A 20,942-nucleotide genomic window follows, 5' to 3' on the forward strand; every position below is an offset into this window, starting at 1 on the left:
CATTATTTCCAAACTGAAAAGTAAGGGTAACAAGAACCACAGGACGGATTTCATCAACCAAGGTATCATTTTAAACAGTGTAATGTCGCCCACCTGACAGTGTATGTAGTTTACGGAGCACAATCCTGCTGACAGGTGCACTTTAAGTAGCCGAGTAATCATTAGGAGCAAGCAACACCTGACAGAAGCTCAGCACCTCCCAGTCTCAGACTGGATAGCTGAGCTATCAATCAAAACACAGACAGCTCAGCGCGCCCCTGCACCAGATTGGATGAATGAGCGGTCAATCACTGTGTTAAAAAAGAGGGGTGGAAGTTTGACACTTTGTTAAAAAAAACTAAGAAGTTCATAGAGAATATTTTTGTGCGTGTCCCATTAGCTCAGTCATATCACCTCTCCACTTCGCATTCATGTCTTGCTGTAAGACAACTGCAGCAGAATCCCCCCTAATATGCAGTTTAATAGAGTAGGAAAGTTTTGTTTCTGTATTCTACCAATAATTTGCAGGTTTGGGGTACATCTGTGTTGGACTTCTACACTAAGGACTTTCTGCAGCATACACTGCACCAAATTGCTGTATTGTTTGCTCTAGTGAAACACTGCAGCATGTCCATTTATACTGGAACTTAAGATACTCAGAGCAGGTAAGAATTTATGGTGGAAAGTTTTTATCCAGCGTGTGATGAGATCTCTTACTATCTCATCCACATTGCCGGTACAAATTAATGTAGCAAAGTACGCTGTATGTCTGTCCCATGCAGACGCACCCTAGCCATACCGTTAAATAAGAGGTTTTCGCTTGCTTGCAGATCAGTGTAGGATCTCTCTAATGCAGATATATGGCTACATCTGTGTGAATACTAATTTTATGTTTCAATGCAGCTGTTCACCTATGCAGCCAAGTAACACAAAATCACATCACACAGATATATAATCGCAGCTCCAGAAATAACCTTAACACTTAAAGGTACGTCTACATTTGTGTATCTGTCACTGATAATATATTGCAGTGCTAGATAATAATTTAAGAGAAAAATGCACAAAATAAAGAATACATATATAAACATTTGCCAGCAATCGAGGTGCTGACGACAGACGAGCACCAATACGATCATTATGTACAACAACCAACAAGAAGGCATAGCATTATAGAGTTGTAAGGGCGGTGGGATCTCTAAATACTTATGCTGGCCACACACATTGGATTGCTGTTGACCGAGTAATGCATCGGCCGATCCTACAGCCGTCAGCCATCTCAGCCATCCACAGCAACACTCCTTTGCCCGAGCGCTCCTGTGCTCTCTATAAGAAAGCCACTGACTGTCTGCCGACAGCTTACCTGGGAGAACTAAGCGATCAGCAGTCCAAAATTGCATATGCCCCATCCACATCTTCCCCAATGTTCACTGGCCTCCCATACACATTAGATTGTGAGCGGAGCCCATCGCTATCAGTAGGCTCAGATGACAGTGTAGTGTGTATGGAGGCCTGGAGTATAAAGTCCGGCTGCGGACTTCACCATTTTGTTAAAGCGGACTTCTGCTCTGACAGCATATTGATGAACAGCAGCTGATCGGCGGTTGATGATTGTTTTGTCACAGAACTGCTGCAGGCAATGTCATGTCACCTGCGGGGAACAGCAGGACTGACAACGCTGGAATGGTGCCACTGTAGGAGGAGAGTTTACATTGATTATTTCTATGGGGCCCTGAACTGAGTAAGCAGCAGTTGTCTAGTAGAGGACAACCTCTAAAATCCATAAAACCCACATGTGTGGTCAAGCTCAGCAGACTACTTGGCTGGGCTAAGAACCAGCCTTGCCTTCTGAACTGACTATTCTAAATACAATGGAAAGTGCATAAAAATATATGAAAACCTCAAGACATGGCAGTCTCCTCAAGGTGAAACTTTACTCTGTAGACCTCAATCAAAGGCATCTAAGCCAGCCAACCAACCAGTATCCTACTCTGCACTGCTGAAGGTCAAAACCCCCAAAACAACTCTCTGCAGATGGAGTTTTTTTTTCCCCATTTGGAGAAGGCTCTGGTTTGCCTGAATGCCCTAATGCTCCCTAAGAAATTAATGTACAAGTTAGCCTCTTCCAAGAGGAAGTTGGATCTCTAGGTCCATCTATTGCAGATAGCCACCCTAAAGGGTCGACATTATTAAAAAAGTAGTTACTCAAAAATGAGTCTTAAAAATACTGTTTCCCGTAAACTCATCACCAAAAAAGAGCAAGCGTGATCTTAAGAAAGTGCTGCCCACAAGGTAAGAAATCAATTGTACCGCTGACAAAAGATGTAAATGTGAATATAAATGGCTACAATGCACTTAAATGGATGAAATCCAAACCTACACAATTTCTATTATCTCCGCAGTCATATTATGTTGTCTTCAATAAGAAGAGACTTCATCAAATAACCAGAAAGGAAACAAGGGTTTGGATAAGGTTCAATTTCCTCTCTGTATTGTAATCTGTGGATATTACATAATCTATTTCATTTTTGTGGCTTTTGTATATATTTGTATGTCTATAGATAAAAATGTCCTATTAGATGTTACATTCATTTCAAAATAATGGAAAGGAACAGCATTATTTCTAATATCACAATTACAGTTTTGACTGACTCATCCACATCGTATACATAGTCTCTAGTTGAGGCTCTGTTCACACTGGCACATAGGGGAGCTATGGCAGATTTTATGGATCAGTTCTATCAATCATATCCCCCATATAAGAAGTGCCGCACTCTGCGCTATGTTGGGGCTCTGCAGAAGGGTTCTTCAAACCCCTATTGCAGAAATATTGCATAAATAAGAAAACTACCACATATAAGTGCCGAGTACATCAATGAGATCACAAGGGTGAGAAAAGTATCACAAATACTTCATCCAATGTACGTATAAGATCCAAGATTACTTTCCAGATAATTAAAGAGGTTATCCACTTCTTTATATTGATGACCTATCTTTAGGATAGGTGATCAATGTCTGATTGGCCAGGGTCCGCTCAGGTGTTATCGGTGTCGGCCTGAAGTACTCACTTGCGGAGCTGCTCCAACTCCTGGTAGTGGGCGGGGCTTGTTACTGCACAACGCATCCTATTCAAACCGCATCCTATTCAAACCAATAGGAGACGGATGTGCAGCTCCGCAAGTATTTCTGGCCGGCGGCCGCCGCCAGCACTGATCGCAGCAGATAGGCTGGGTGTCAGACCCCGGCCGATCAGACATTGATCACCTATCCTAAGGATAGGTCATCCGTGTAAAAGTAGTGGACAACACCTTTAAGGAATCCACATTTTGGTCCAGACAGACCTTTATCAAGTAGTATCTAGAATGTGCATGGTAGCACTGCTTATGGGTGAATAAATCCACTTCATGTACAAGTAGCGCCATTGCCATAAAAAATAAATTCCTTCTTTCCTTCTCCTCACCCCTGAACTCCTCATTCATGATAGATATATAGAGAGATATATAGAGCGATATTTTACAGTGAAGGAAATAATTTAACATTGAGAGATAGAATATCCAAAAAAGAAAAAAAAAAAAAATCGCATTGTATAAATTAGATAAAATTTGCATTTTGCAGTGAGAAATAAGTATTTGATCCCTCTGGCAAACAACACTTAATACTTGGTGGCAAAACCCTTGTTGGCAAGCACAGCAGTTGTTTTTTATAGTTGATGATGAGGTTTGCGCACATGTCCGAAGGAATTTTGGTCCACTCCTCTTTGCAGATCATCTCTAAATCATTCAGATTTTGAGGCTGTCGCTTGGCAACTCGGAGCTTCATCTCCCTCCATAAGTTTTCTATGGGATTAAGGTCTGGAGACTAGCTAGGCCACTCCATGATCTTAATGTGCTTCTTTTTGAGCCACTCCTTTGTTGCCTTGGCTGTATGTTTTGGGTCATTGTCTTGCTGGAAGACTCAGCCACGACCCATTTTTAATGTCCGGGCAGAGGGAAGGAGGTTGTCACTCAGGATTTTACGGTACATGGCTCCATCCATTCTCCCATTGATGCGGTGAAGTAGTCCTGTGCCCTTAGCAGAGAAACACCCCCAAAACATAATGCATGCATGACAGTGGGGATGGTGTTCTTTGGGTTATAGGCAGCATTTCTTTTCCTCCAAACATGGCGAGTTGAGTTAATGACAAAGAGCTCAATTTTTGTCTCATCTGACCACAGCACCTTCTCCCAATAACACACAGAATCATCCAGGTGTTCATTGGCAAACGTCAGACGAGCCTGCACATGTGAGCAGGCTCGTCTTCTTGAGCAGGAGGACCTTGCGGGCACTGCAGGATTTTAAACCTTTAAAGGCGTAATGTGTTACCAATGGTTTTCTTGGTGACTGTGGTCCCAGCTGCCTTGAGATCATTAACAAGTTCCTCTGTGTAGTTTTAGGCTGATCTCTCACCTTCCTCATGATCAAGGATACCCCATGAGGTGAGATTTTGCATGGATCCCCAGATCGATGTCTATTGACAGTCATTTTGTATTTCTTCCATTTTCTTACTATAGCACAAACAGTTGTCTCCTTCTCACCCAGCGTCTTACTTATGGTTTTGTAGCCCATTCCAGCTTTGTGCAGGTCTATGATCTTGTCCCTGACATCTTTAGAAAGCTCTTTGGTCTTGCCCATGTTGTAGAGGTTAGAGTCTGACTGATTAATTGAGCCTGTGGACAGGAGTCTTTTACAGGTGACTATGTAAGACAGCTGTCTTTAATGCAGGTAACGAGTTGATTAGGAGCGTCTAACTGGTCTGTAGGAGCGAGAACTCAATGGTTTGTAGGGGATCAAATAAGTATTTCACACTGCAAAATGCAAATACATTTATCTAATTTATACAATGTGATTTTCTTGATTATTTTTTGGATATTCTGTTTGTCAATGTTAAAATTAACCTACCCTTAAAATTATAGACTGTTCATGTCTTTGTCAGTGGGCAAACGTACAATAACAGCAAGGGATCACATAATTATTTCCTTCACTGTAAATATTATATATAATGTCTATGGAGGGTAGAAGGGGGGGGGGGGGGGGGGAGGGTGGTGGAGAACAAATTGTGCAGATTCTAGCCATTTTATCCAAGAGGTGGTTTCACAGCTACACTGCTCAGTAGTTTTGCTAAATTTGCTCCATGCCTCTGCTGCTCCAGTCTGTGTGATACCAAAGGGGCAAAAAGCAGGAAATCCTCTTTGTGTTTAGTGCATGGATGGCTAATTTAGAACTGTGAGCTGGTGGGTGGAGATCAGAGATCGAGCTTTCAGAAGGGAGAACAGCGTTTCCACAACAAAAGCTGAACAATTTAGTACATTTTGCCGCTGTGCATTATTTCTTATAGAAAATCTATAGTGAATTAGTCTCATGTTGATCTATCTATTACTAGCAAAAACAGAGAAAAACATACATTTTATTCAGTACTAGCATACCAGTTCAGTGACATCTGAATCTGCAGAGTAGCAAGCACTATATCCGTTTATGGGTAGGTCACATGTCAGGCTTAGCTCACTGAAATGAATAGGGACTAGCTGCAATAATACACACGTCCTGTGGACAGACATGGGGATGTTTTAGGAAGTAAGCAGCCATTTTTCTAATCCTGGATGACTGTTAAATAACTTACTACTGTAAGTTCAACTAAAGCATAGTTTGACAGGTAGCTTTCATTTTAAAGAGAATGTCACTGGATTTTCTCAATATAAACTGCAGCCACCACCTTTACTCCCTTATTTTCGAGCTGTAAAAGTGCCTGGCAAGGGGAGGATGGAGCAGCTGGGTCAGGAATTGAAGAGGGGGATGATAAATACAGGGACAAGAGACTTCCTGTTTCTACATAGAGCAGAATTAGCTGGGTAGAAAGGCAAAAAGAATAATTGTAAGTACACAATGCTGCAACCCCTGGAAAAAATTATGGAATCACCGGGCTTGGAGGATGCTCATTCAGTTGTTTAATGTTGTTGAAAAAAAGCAGATCACAGACATGGCACAAAACTAAAGTCATTTCAAATGGCAACTTTAGGGCTTTAAGAAACACTAAACGAAATCTAGATTAAAAATGTGGTACTCGGTAAGTAAGTAAAAAGTAAAAATTATGGAATCACCCTGTAAAATTTCATTTTCCAATACTAACACCTGCATCAAATTAGATCTGCTCGTTAGTCTGCATCTTAAAGAAGAGTGATCACACCTTGGAGAGCTGTTGCACCAAGTGGACTGACATGAATCTTGGCTCCAACATGAGAGATGTCAATTGAAACAAAGGAGAGGATTATCAAACTCTTACAAGAAGGTAAATCATCATGCAATGCTGTGCACATGCTGTGGAAATTTCCGCTACGGATTATCATTGCGGAAAAATACGCAGCATGTCCATTAATTTTGCGGACACGCAGCGTAATTGCCGGCATTGACATGCATTAAAACGCATATTATCCGTGTCAGCACATTTGCACACACGGATAATATGAGTTTCTATGTGCAGATGGTACCAGGGTGTGGAGAAGAGACTCTCCTACGGACCCAGGTGCCATAGAACCTGTGAAAAAAAGAATAAAAAATAAATATTATATTTACCTTCTGATGGCCCGCAGTCTCCTTGTCTTGGCTTGCCGGCAGCTCGCGGTGGACTGAAGGGCCTGCGCTGACGTCATTTAGTCATGTGACGACAGGTCCTTTAGTGTAGTGTACCGTGAGCTGCCGGCAAGCCAGGACGGAGCGAAGCAAGACTGCGGGGGCCACCAGAAGATAAGTATAGATTTATTTTTTTATTTTTTGACATTCTTTGGGGTCACACTATATATAAATCCATGCCGTTTGCATGGATTTATATAGTGTGACCAAGTTATCAAGCACTTTCCAAGTGATGCTAAAATCTCTTGGAAAGTGCTTGTCAACCCGCATGCGGAAATGCATGTGAAGAACACTTCACATCCGCATGACCCTGGCAGGAAAACGCATGTACAATCCGCATGCGTTTTTTCTGCCAGGGAGATGCAGAAATGCTCAGGAAAAAATCCAGAGCATTTTTGCATCGTGAGCACATAGCCTAACATACAGAAAAGCTAAACATAAGCCATCATTAACACAAACAGAAAAAACAAGGTTACAATGTGCTAAGGAAAAGCAATCGTGGACTGTGGATGACTGGATGAAAGACATATTCAGTGATGAATCGCGAATCTGCATTGGGCAAGGTGATGATGCTGGAACTTTTGTTTGGTGCCGTTCCAATGAGATTTATAAAGAACATGCAAATTTCCACAGTCATTGATGATATGGGGTTGTATGTCAGGTAAAGGCACTGGGGAGATGGCTGTCATTACATCTTCAATAAATGCCCAAGTTTACATTGATATTTTGGACAGTTTTCTTATCCCATCAATTGAAAGGATGTTTGGGGATGATGACGACATCATTTTTCAAGATGATAATGCATCCTGCCATAGAGCAAAAACTGTGAAAACATTCCTTGAAAGAAGACACATAAGGTCAATGTCATGGCCTACAAATAGTCCGGATCTCAATCCAATTGAAAATCTTTGGTGGAAGTTGAAGAAAATGATCCATGACAAGGCTCCAACCTGCAAAGCTGATCTGGCAACAGCAATCAGAGAAATTTGGAGCCAGATTGATGAAGAGTACTGTTTGTCACTCATTAAGTCCATGCCTCAGAGACTGCAAGCTGTTACTAAAGCCAGAGGTGGTGCAACAAAATACTAGTGATGTATTGGAGTGTTCTTTTGTGTGTTTGTTTTTCATGATTCCAGAATTTTTTCATCAGAATTGAGTGATTCCATAATTTTTTTCCCTCTGCTCGGTCTGAAGAAAATTACCCTTACTAAGTACTACATTTTTTATCTTGATTTCTTTGTGTTTCTTAAAGCCCTAAAGTTGCCATTTGAAATAACTTTAGTTTTGTGCCATGTCTGTGATCTGCTTTTTTTCAACAACATTAAACAACTGAATGAGCATCCTCCGAGCCCGGTGATTCCAGAATTTTTGCCAGGGGTTGTATATAATATAATGAATGCAATCTATTAAGAAGATAAAAACTTTGATAGGAGCAGTGCTTCTTTAATAATGTATGTATTTTATATTATGAGCTTTGGTGACAGATCCGCTTTAAGGAGTAGTTACCCCAGCACATGACAGCACTTTTACCCAATACCTAAGGTTTTCACACTTTTGGACTAGATAAAGTTGTTATTTATACCACACATTTCCCCTGGTTAGCATTTCTTCTAATCTCCCCACTCGAATGCCTTCCACATGCCAGTTCTATGATTGTATAATTCAGTGCTTTATTTGGCAGGGACTGTACCTGGTGCCATTCCAGCTCCATAGAGAACAGCTGGGGTGCTGAAACCTGTGCTTACCTGATGGTGTCACAACTGAATTACATAAACTTTTCAGTGCCATTATAATCGTTTTAGCATTATTTATAATCTGGATAAAACAGTTTTTCAGTTGTCATCTTCAGTTTAAAAAGAAACTTTCTAAATACCTTGCATTTATATTCTGTAATAAAGGACTTAAATAGCCCCGGGAAGCGAACGCAGCGGGAGAACAAACACTACATTATAAGACGGCATGGAGGAATCCTGTTTATGTATAAAGACTGCAAAGACGATTATTTCTTTACGCTTATTACAATGACCACAAATGATCCATCACCACTGAGCAGCCTTTTTATCCTTTATTTTCCATAATGGTTTGGAAGTTGCATCGATGAACCTTTCTTTTAGAAGTAAAATGTGTATGCGGGGGAGGTGAAGTATGAATCGAAAAAAAAACATCTTTTAGGCTGGGTGCCCACGTAGCGTTTTTCAAGCGTTTATGCTGCGGAATTTCCGCAGCGGAAACGCTTGTGAAACGCTAGGTAATCCGCACCCCATGGTCCCCAAGGGGATTCCGCATGTTCTATGCACATGCTGCGGATTTTTCCGCAGCGTTTATGCTGCGTACAAAAATCCGCAGCATGTCATTTAATTTTGCGGAAGCGCAGCGGAACTCCCGCCATTGACTTGCATTGAAACGCATAGAAACCGCGACTGTACATTTGTACAAGCGGCTTCTATGCGTCTCTATGTGCGGATGGTACCCAGTTCTGGAGGAGAGGAGACTCTCATCCAGACCTGGGTACCATTGTACCTGTAAAAAAAGAATAAAATAACAAATAAAGTTTATACTCACATTTCCGAAGACTTTTCTCTGAATGCCGGCATCGCTTGAGGACCTGCGGTGACGTCACAGTCATGTGACCGCAGGCCCTTCACAGCTCTGTCTCGCGATATGCCGGCAGCCGGGAACCAGACAGGAACGAGCGCTGCAGCACACGCCGGGGCCTCGGGGGTGAGTATAGCTTTATTTGTTTTAATTTTTACGGTTCACACTGTATAAATCCATGCCGTTTGCATGGATTTATATAGTGTGACCTAGTTGTCAAGCACTTTCCAAGTGAAGCTATCGCCTGGAAAGCGCTTGTCAATGTGCATGCGGAAACGCATGTGAATCCGCATGTGGATCCGCATGTATTCTGCAGGAAATCTGCATGCGTTTTTTCTGCCAGGGAGATGCAGAAATGCTGCAGAAATTTTCTGCTTCATTTCTGCATCGTGGGCACATAGCCTTAGCTTCTTACTGGTGTAGTTTACTTTTATTGATTTGGAAATGTCAATTTTTTTATATATATTTTGTGTGTGCAGGTCTGTTTTATGGCCATTTATACTGTTTCACCTGGCTGTGTTTCTAGCCATTTATACTTTATTAGAAGTCCCCATTTTACACTGCATTTCATCTTTTCATCCTGTTTCCATTTTTCTTTTGCATTTTTGTAATGTTTCACAATAGACTTCTCTTTGATGGTTCATCTTCACCAACCTATTTTGGCAAACTTTTTCTAGCATTGTGCCTACATTTCATACATGAAATCCCCTCCATATATCTGACATGGCTTCTACTTAAAGGTGTTCTCCGAGACTGATATATTTCAAGTTGCAACCTGTCTTAGTTATGTGTCAAGACTGGTAGCCATCTGATGAAAAACAGCTCGAGACAGGTGTCTCAACTGTCAGAAGAGCAGCATCGTAACCTGATCTGCTCATTTTTCAGCCATGAGTCATGGCTGTAGCAAGAGGGATAAATGCCCTAGTCATGTAGAACTGACCATTTTCTTCTAGCCTTAGTCCTCCTCCGTGATCATTTGTAAACCAGTTCTTTTCAGTCAGCAAAAAGACTGACTGAGCACTAAAGAACAGATAAGATTACAATGCTGCTCCCCTGACAATTTAGACACCCGTCAGTCTGTGCTTCTTCATACAGCAACCTGTCCTGACACGATTAGGACGGGTTGCAGCTTGAAAGCTGATACAGCTGACATTTTTATCACATTCTCTGAAAACACCTTTAAAGAAGTTGCCCACTACTAACACATTGACGCCCCATGCATAGGTCCATAGGGTAGGGCATCAATGTCTGATTGGCCGTGGTCTGGCACCCCTGCCGATCAGCTATTATCAGTGCTGGCGGCGACTACTGGCCAGAACTGCTTACTTGCGGAGCTTGGCCGTCTAGTTGTAGTGGCCGCCGAGGGGTCTTGCACATCCGCTTCCCACTGAATTGAATAGGAGGCAGATATGTAGTACCCCGTGATGGCCAAGCTCCGCAAGTAAGCACTTCCAGCCGGTGGAACCGATAACAGCTGATCGGTGGGGGTGCCGGGTGCGGGAACGCGGCCAATCAGACATTGATGCCCTATCCTAAGGATAAGGCATCAATGTAAAAGTAGTGGACAACTTCTTTAATGTCCAATGGAAACACATTGACACACCCCATGTGTATGGGAAAGTCAGGAGCAAGAGCTGACGACCGAATGACCGTTGTGTATGGCCATCTTTAGAGTAGAACACAGCTGAATCCTTTCTGACCTGGGAGCATTTTTGAGGCATAGATCCAAGAGAATCACTTTAAAACGGATGCGTCACCAGAATTCACACAGTACAGACTATTCACATTATTAAATAAAGCTTTCAGACATTATCTAAAAAACCATAAATGGAAGAGAGAAAAACGGTGTATAAAAGGCAATAGTAACCATATAATACAACAGGTAATCTGAATACAAAAAGATAGGAAACTTTATTATGTATTCATAGTGAACAAATGCACATAAAAAAAAAAAGCGACAAGTTTTTTGCAATAAGACAAACTAGATCTCTACAATCGATCATAATATATTTGTGGAGATCCAAAACACCCCCTACGAGATAAAAAAAATTAAAGCAAAATTGATGGCTGTAATATATCAAGCAGATCATCAATTTATAATAATATAAGACCAATAAAGTAATATAAATACCAGATCAAATATAGGCGTGGGACCTAATGGGGCTACCCTAGGAACATAGAAAGAATTCTAGCAATTTGTGGTTTCTTCAGGGAAATGTTGCACTGTGGAGATCTAGTTTGTCCTACTGCAAAAAACTTATCACTTTTTGCTTTTTTTAATTGTTGTTAATGTGCTTTTGTTCATTATGAATATATAATAGTTTCCTATATTTTAGTATTAAGATTCCCTGTTATATTACATGGTTATTAGTGCCTTTATACACCACTTTTTTTTTCTCTCTTCTATTTATTGGCTTTTAAGTGTACGGCATAGTACCTCATTATTTGGGTGGTGCCGGTCTATAGTTTTTTGTACATCAAAAATCCATGCCACATGTCAAGATTATATAGTCCTGACATTAAAAGCAGTTATCGGAGCAGAAGGTGCTCATTAAATGGGGGTTGGATTCTGTAAAGAGAACAAGCAAAAAAAAAATATCAATCTAACCTACTGTCACCGTTCTAGATCCAGAGCAGGTCAAAACTCACCACGTCATTGTTCAACCAACCACAAGACCGCTGCAGCCTGTGATAGGCGGCAGTGGTAAGATGACTTGGAATTGTGTATCGTTTAATGTTTTCTGATAACAAGCTGTTCAATTCACCTGACCGCTGCAGGCTATCACAAGCCACAGTGGTTCTGTGACTGATCGAATGGTACAATCATTGCTTCCAGTAGCAGCTAAAAATCACAAGTGCCCACGCTGAACCCAGAAGAGTGACAGCAGGAAAGTATGATTTACTTTATTTTTCCAGAATGCGACCACAGGTAAGACATACTTTTTGCCTGGACAACACCTTTAAAGATGAATATTTCAGAAGTCTAGTTCTAAAATGGAATAGCTCATAAATCCAAGTGAATTCAGCGTCCTCCTAGCCAGCTGACAGCTGCTTGTACTAAGCAGTGTGAGATCTCCGCAGGGGCAGGGACACTGAGGAGGTGTTAAGCAGGCTAGGAAGATTACACAGCCATTCTGACATGGGTTCTTACAATAAGTACACCAACCGAATCACCTCTCAGAGATGTAATAATTGTATTGTAAAATCTGGTGACCTATCCACTTTAGCCCCTGTGCGCAGTGGCAAATATTAATTTTTGTACTTTCGTTTATTCCTCCCCCTATAGTCATATGGAGGGTTTGTTTTATGCGTAACAAGCTACAGTTGCAAATGACACCACCCATTTTACCAAAAAAACTCACTGGAAAATTGTAAAAAAAAAAAAAAAAATTGACTTGTGAAATGGCAAAAATGTTGCAATTATAGCATTGTTTTTTGGGCCTTGTTTTCATTGTGCAGTAAAAATTACCTGGCAAAATGATTTTTCATGTCAGTATGATTAAAGCAATATCAAACAGTTATAAAGTTTTTTTCTCTTTACTTTAGTAGTAAAAGAAATGCGTATATAAAAAAAAAGGTTTGTCTCACTTTTTGAGAAGCGTAATTCTTAAAGCGCACCTGTCAGCAGAATTGTGCTCAGTAAACTACATACAGTACAGACCAAAAGTTTGGACACACCTCATTTAAAGAAATTTCTGTATTTTCATGACTATGAAACTTGTACAGTCATGGCCAAAAGATTTGAGAATGACACCAAAATTATATTTTCATATGATCTGCTGGCCTCTGGTTTTTATTAGTGTTTGTCTGATGTTTATATCACATACAGAATATAATTGCAATCATATTATGAGTACCAATAGGTTATATTGACAGTTAGAATGAGTTAATGCAGCAAGTCAATATTTGCAGTGTTGCCCCTTCTTCAAGACCTCTGTAATTCTCCCTGGCATGCTCTCAATCAACTTTTGGACCAAATCCTGACTGATAGCAGTCCATTCTTGCATAATCAATGCTTGCATTTTGCCAGAATTTGTTGGTTTTTGTTTGTCCACCCGTCTCTTGATGATTGACCACAAGTTCTCAATGGGATTAAGATCTGGGGAGTTTCCAGGCCATGGACCCAAAATCTCTATGTTTTGTTCCATGAGCCATTTAGTTATCCACCTTTGCTTTATGGCAAGGTGCTCCATCATGCTGGAAAAGGCATTGTTGGGCGCCAAACTGCTCTTGGACGGTTGGGAGAAGTTGCTCTTGGAGGACATTCTGGTACCATTCTTTATTCATGGCTGTGTTTTTAGGCAAGACTGTGAGTGAGCCGATTCCCTTGGCTGAGAAGCAACCCCACACATGAATGGTTTCAGGATGCTTTACAGTTGGCATGAGACAAGACTGGTGGTAGCGCTCACCTCTTCTTCTCCGAATAAGCTGTTTTCCAGATGTCCCAAACAATCGAAAAGGGGATTCATCAGAGAAAATTACTTTGCCCCAGTCCTCAGCAGTCCACTCCCTGTACCTTTTGCAGAATAACAGTCGGTCCTTGATGTTTTTTCTGGAGAGAAGTGGCTTCTTTGCTGCCCTCCTTGAAACCGCCCTTGCTCAAAGAGTCTCCGCCTCACAGTGCGTGCAGAAGCACTCACACCAGCCTGCTGCCATTCCTGAGCAAGCTCGGCACTGCTGGTAGTCCGATCCCGCAGCTGAAACAGTTTTAAGATACGGTCCTGGCGCTTGCTGGTCTTTCTTGGGCGCCCTGGAGCCTTTTTGACAACAATGGAAGCTCTCTCCTTGAAGTTCTTGATGATGCGATAGATTGTTGACTGAGGTGCAATCTTTGTAGCTGCGATACTCTTCCCTGTTAGGCCATTTTTGTGCAGTGCAATGATGGCTGCACGTGTTTCTTTAGAGATAACCATGGTTAACTGAAGAGAAACAATGATACCAAGAACCAGCCTCCTTTTAAAGTGTCCAGTGATGTCATTCTTACTTAATCATGACTGATTGATCGCCAGCCCTGTCCTCATCAACACCCACACCTGTGTTAATGGATCAATCACTAAAACGATGTTAGCTGCTCCTTTTAAGGCAGGACTGCAATGATGTTGAAATGTGTTTTGGGGGTTAAAGTTCATTTTCTGGGCAAATATTGACTTTGCAAGTACAGTAATTGCTGTTAAGCTGATCACTCTTTGACATTCAGGAGTATATGCAAATTGCCATTACAAAAAATGAAGCAGTAAATTTGGGAAAAATTACTATTTGTCTCATTCTCAATACTTTTGGCCATGACTGTACATTCACACTGAAGGAATCAAAACTATGAATTGACACATGTGGAATTATATACTTAACAAAAAAGTGTGAAACAACTGAAAATATGTCTTATATTCTAGGTTCTTCAAAGTAGCCACCTTTTCCTTTGATGACTGCTTTGCACACTCTTGGCATTCTCTTGATGAGCTTCAAGAGGTAGTCACCGGAAATGGTTTTCACTTCACAGGTTTTTCTTTACTTAGAATTTGTATTATGGCAAGAAAAAAGCAGCTAACAGTTTATTCAGTAGGACGATCAGCTGTGTATCCACCAGACTTCTGCACAACACAACTGATGGTCCCAACCCCATTTATAAGGCAAGAAATCCCACTTATTAAACCTTCACACCTGTGAAGTGAAAACCATTTCCGGTGACTACCGCTTGAAGCTCATCAAGAGAATGCCAAGAGTGTGCAAAGCAGTCATCAAAGGAAAAGGTGGCTACTTTGAAGAACCTAGAATATAAGACATATTTTCAGTTGTTTCACACTTTCTTGTTAAGTATATAATTCCACATGTGTTAATTCATAGTTTTGATGCCTTCAGTGTGAATGTACAATTTTCATAGTCATGAAAATACAGAAAAATTTTTAAATGAGAAGGTGTGTCCAAACTTTTGGTCTGTACTGTACACTGTCAGGAGGACAACATTACAATGATTAATATGACACCTTGGTTGATGAAATCCATCCTGTGGTTCTTGTGTAATCTTTACTTTCAGTTTTGAGATAATGATATGCTTGTGCTTTGCGGCGGCTACTCTATCTGGTGCTCTGCTCACATATTCATCTGTATGCTCTTATAACAGGTCACTGACCGTTCACTGACCTGCCTCCTATTTTACATAATGCATCTTGCAGTGCGGGGCTAAGTAAAATAGGAGGCAGGTCAGTGAAGGCACAGTGAATTGTCATAAGAGCATACAGATGAATATGTAAGCGGACCACCAGATACAGCGCCCCCCACAGGCAGCCGCAAAGCACGAGCATATCATTCTCTTCAAACTGAAAGTAAAGGTTACACAAGAGCCACAGGACAGATTTCATCAACCAAGGTATCATTTTAATCAGTGTAATGTCGCTCACCTGACAGTGTATGTGGTTTACTGAGAACAATCCTGCTGACAGGTGCGAATTAAATTATTCTGTAGACAGCTGTGGGCAGGCTTGTTTTTTGTGTTGAGAGCTGAATTTATATTGTTACTATTTTGGGTACGATTTATTTATAGCTTTTATTTTTTTGTGGTTACAGCAACTAAAAAACGTAAATTCAGGTGCTTCAACTTTTTTTTGCCTTATGGTGTTTACCGTAGGGGTTAAATAATACTGACAGATCTAACTTTTACAAACAAAGCAATATCTAATTTCTTTTGATATTTTTTAAATGTCTTTACTATTAAAGTAAGAAAAGGGGGTGATACAAATTATTTAACATTGTAATTTTACACTTTTTTGTTTTGTTTTGTTCCCCTAAGGGGACTTGAACCTATGTTTGGCTGATCTCTTCTTCTACATACTGCATTATAACTGCATCATCTCCTATGAAAACAAGCCAAAGGCAGCCGTGGGGGTCTTTGGCAGGCCCCCTCAACTGCTATGGTCATGAATGAGCCCAATATGGCCATGAATGAGCCCAAGGAGTGGGAGAAATAGGACTGCGCGCCTTAAATGCTACTTTTAGAGATTGACAGCAGCATGTATGTGGTTATCAGTAGTGACTGAAGCTCAGATATGATCACTGTTACATGTAGATGTCAGCTGTATAACACAATTGGCATCTGCTGGGCATGGTGCAGACTCAACTTCTGAGCTCGCTCCACACATCTGAACCGGTCGTGAGTTGTACATGTAAATGGCATGTAAAGAAGGGGTTATTGAAGGGTTCTATCTGAGGAGTCTGCTTGGTCGCTGGCAAATATACACAATGTATATACCATGTTTTCTGGACTATAAGACTCACTTTTATTGAGAAAAAAAGTTTCCTAAAAACAGAGTGCACATTTTATAGTCCGGAGGCTGCTTCAAGGAGAATGATGACACACTGTCCTTCCTGATCACTGAGAGAATTACGCGCTGGCACAGATCTCTATCCTCCAGTATGACACTGACTGAAGAAGGGCAGGAGAAAAAGCTGTCAGGACCTGCAAATAAATAAAGCTGCATGGATGGTGCAGATCTTGATTAGTTGAAGAATTTTTCACTTCATTTGATTAATCACATGCCTGGATGGAACTTCAAAATGTGGTAGTGTATAATGTGTGTGGTTTGATAATGTAACTGAGCTATGCACATGTTTATGTACCTGAACTGTGTGTGTACATACAGCACAGCTGTGTGTATGTAACTGCTGTGTGCGGGGTACACACATGTAGCAGAGCTGAGTGTGCACATGTAACATAATAACATAGTAACATAGTCTTCCTTTAACCTTAAAAATTAAGTCCATCTAGTTCAACCCGTAGCCTAACATGTTGATCCAGAGGAAGGCAAAAAAAAACAATGTGGCAAATATGTAGTAGCACAATGCGTGTTTATATACAGTAGAGCTGTGTGTGCACATGTAGTAGCACAATGCATGTCTATATACAGTGGAGCTGTGTGCGAACATGTAGCAGAACTTGTTTATTAAACAGCAGAGCCGAGTGTGCATGCAGCAGTGTTGTGTATATGTGTGCGCTGCAGAGAGAGTGTACATAATGTGTATGCTAAACCAAAAGAACCAAACACGATTAAAAAAAAAACAATGTCATATCATGTAGTATGAAAATATATCCTTTATTAGACAAATAGATAAAAAATAAAAATATTCAGGTAAATTACATGATGGTAGGGAAACATGCACATGAAAGAGGATAGCGCGTCACATTATGGGATACCCAAGAACTATTAACTAGTGTGATAATAACTAATACCCCACATGCTTGTAGGTATGGAGTAATAAATCAGACCCTAACCCTATGCTGGCTCATAAATCGCCAGAAACCATTACTACAATCCAAGCAATAAAATCACATGGCCAAATACTAGGTTGTACACAGACAATCCAATGCGACACCCACAGCATAGGTAGAGTAAACAAGAATAAACTTAAATCATACCTAGCAGTAAAGTAGCGAGGTTGTATGGTAATAGGGCACCCAAAGTGGACGCACGTCCACCCCAACGCGCGTTTCGGCACGGCCTTCTTCAGGGGGCACTGTCCTCTTTCATGTGTATGTGTTTCCCTACCATCATGTGCCATTTACCTGTATATTATTATTTTTTATCTATTTGTCTAATAAAGGATATATTTTCATACTACATGTTATGACATTGGGGTTTTTTTGATCGTGTTTGGTTCTTTTGGTTTAGTTATTATGCCTCCTCTTAGATATAGTCCCTAGGTGCAGGCAGCCAGGTATATTTGAATACCTACATGATGTGGTGGCACCAGTTGAGGATCTTAATGTGTATGCTGTAAAGCCATATGTATAATACACATGCCTCAGAGACACATTAACAAAAGATCTATAATCTCCCTACTCTACACTAGTGCATTAAATTAGTGTTATAAATCCCTCCAAGAAGTTTAAATAAGCAGGGAATCTATATTTTTCTATTTTCTGCTGTCTACCCCTGGGGTGACTCTTACAGTCCAATAATACGGTATTTCTTAGTTCTTGCAGAGTCCTGGGCTGCTTTTATGGTTGTTTGCTTTTACAATGCAGCGTCAGCAGCACGCATGTGATTTACTTATGTCTCACCTATGCGATTCCTCTCCACTCCATCATAAAAAAAAAAAATCAAGAATGAAAACAAACATTATTTAATGGTAATTAGGTCTGAGATTTGTTTAGTAATATCCCATTGTCCTCTCTGCACTGAAAAATGGATATGGTGATACCAATATATACAACACATACAGTATATACCCCAGGTGGAAAAACACTGATGACCAACCACTCACACCTATCCACGATGAGGGGGCGGTTGCCTAGTAATATAAATGAACACAAAAAGCTTATATAGGACACCGGTCACAGATACGTGTAGTGCGCCACGCCGCTTACCGCCCATCAGTCACGTCCATACTATTACACCCGAGGGCTGGGCACACCCCACAAATATTTCCATGTTCACACACACTATCTGGTGACTATTGTGCACAACTGATAATGTCTGTAAAGCGCGGTGGAATTAATGGCCCTATATAACTGAGAAAAATAAATAAATTGTATTAGCTGAAACACCAGGATTCATTTAGATTCAGCTCTCGTGAAAAGGTCATACAGTCGCTGGGAACTAAAAATGTATATAATAATAATTATAATAAAAGTAATAAAAAGTGGTGAAGGTGATGTATTAAAACTGGTGCAAAGTGAAACAATGGACTGAAAGCGGAGTAATACTTGGTCCTTGGCAACCAATAGGAGTAGTTGCCCATAGCAACCAATTAAATTGCATCTCTGATTTGTGAATGGTAAATAGGAGCAGAAACCTGACTGGTTGTCATGGGCAACTACTCCACTTTTTTTTGCTTCAGTTTTGATAAATCTCCTTGACAGAATGAAAAATGGCCTTCTCTTTCCCCTGTAACCCGCTTCTTATGCCGCCCTGATAGTTGTTCCAAGTGGCTTTCCTTTCTTGGTACTTACATTCAGCTTAAAGGGCATAGACTCAAAGTAAATGGAGGTAGCGGATATGCGCTTCACATCGGACATGTACCCGTGGGTCAAGCTGGGGAAAAGAAGATATTGTCAGGTTAGAATGAGACCGTAACTAGGTAAAGCAGAATATTACAGAGAAGAGTATGACGGTATTCCTATAATCATTGTGTAAAAGCTCCGGACGACGCAGCAGAGAAAGAAGAGCGACCGCTAGCTCCTATGTACAGGAAAGGACATGCAGCCTATGGGGGGGGGGGGGTCAAAAGATAAAAAATATATAATTGTGACATTAAATGTTAAATTATATTAATCTGTGACTAATGGTATAAAAGCATTAATATCCAAATATAATAAATGGGAATGTATCTACATAATGCCACCTCTATGGAAACCAATGACAACCGGCAGAAACGCACAGAACTGATTGGAGGCGGCACGTGAGTGATGAGCTTTTCGAGAAGGCATTTGAAAGCCTTATAGGCGTCCTTCTATTTTAGTAAGTGATATTGGTAGGGTATGTCAGCATAAATATTGGACCCCCAGAGATCGTGAAGACCCCCACTTGGTGAGATGAGAATACCTCTTTAATCCCTATCGATAGGCGGCATCAGTAGAGTTCTAGGCATAGCCTCTCTCTTCTTTTTCTACTGCGGTCTATGGAAAAGCGTAAAGCGATAAATCATAGAATGTGAACTGAAAGGTAACGAGACTGAGATAAAGGCGTTTTAACTACAAATTCAGTAATTAAACAATGGGAAACTGCAACTAGGATTGTATAATTCTGTCAGATGCAGAAACATGCCCTGATGCAAAGACAAGATTATGCAGGATCTTTTAACCATTTTAGTTTAATCAGCGAGTAGACAATGTAGTTGAATCCTGTATACTTACTGTCCTCCATCTGGGAGGTCGAGTCCCATGAGACGGTCATGTGGCTGCAGCAGTGCGGTGTATGCTGCAAAGTTAGCTGGGGAGCCCGAATATGGCTGCACATTCACACCCCACTTTTCTGGGTCCAATTTAAAGGCCTCCAAAGCTCGTCGCTGACACAGCAATTCGATCTGATCCACCACCTCGGCCCCTCCATAATACCTATAGAAAAGACACAAACAGAAGCATAACTGTAAGATCAAGAATTTTCTGCAATTTCATATTCCATATATTAAAGGGGTGTCCCCCCCCCAAAACAAAGTTATTCCCTAACCATATGATAGGGGATAACTGGGTGATCACTAGGAGTTCTACCATTGGGACCCCCAGAGATCTTGAGATCAGGGTTTTGTAACCCCAAGAACGGGCCTCTGCAGCCTCGTCCTCAAAGGAGTGGAGATGCGAACGCTCGCTTTCTGCTCTATTCATTGCGAACGGGATTGCCAAAAATAGCCGAGCGCTGCACTCAACAGTCCCATAGGCAATAAATGGAGAGACAGCAAAGCATATTCACCTCTACTTCATTCAGGACAGGAGGGTCCCAAAGCCCAATTTTAGGTTTGCTGTGACACCCTATAGATAGAAGACAATTTTTTTTTTATTTTTTTTTAGGGGGAATAACCCTTTAGGTGACCCCTATGAGACATAATAATGGACATCTAGCATTTTCATATTAAGAGACGTAGTTACTTCCCGGTAACGGGATTTCTCAGAGCCCATGACGGCACCACAGGAGAGGGAATCCACCCTTCAAGGACAGGAAACTTACAGATAAAAAGGGCGGTACCTATCTACTGCATCAGTTGTTTACAGAGCATGAGAG

At 41.0% G+C, this 20,942-nt stretch overlaps 1 protein-coding gene across 1 annotated transcript in view; it reads right to left on the reverse strand.

Annotated features, from left to right (window-relative positions):
- SHMT2 (serine hydroxymethyltransferase 2) overlaps window positions 1–20,942 on the reverse strand; it is an 83,725-nt gene that overhangs the window by 37,808 nt on the left and 24,975 nt on the right. Inside the window, exons 4-5 of the mRNA XM_073663341.1 lie at window positions 20,081–20,281; window positions 19,178–19,259 (exon numbers count right to left, since the gene is read on the reverse strand). Coding sequence (XP_073519442.1) covers window positions 19,178–19,259; window positions 20,081–20,281 — 283 coding nt within the window. The remainder of the gene's footprint in view (window positions 1–19,177; window positions 19,260–20,080; window positions 20,282–20,942) is intronic.

The sequence above is a fragment of the Phyllobates terribilis genome, unplaced genomic scaffold, assembly GCF_046119375.1.
Source record: "Phyllobates terribilis strain yellow unplaced genomic scaffold, ASM4611937v1 Scaffold_2__4_contigs__length_985480577, whole genome shotgun sequence".
Lineage (NCBI taxonomy): Eukaryota > Metazoa > Chordata > Amphibia > Anura > Dendrobatidae > Phyllobates > Phyllobates terribilis.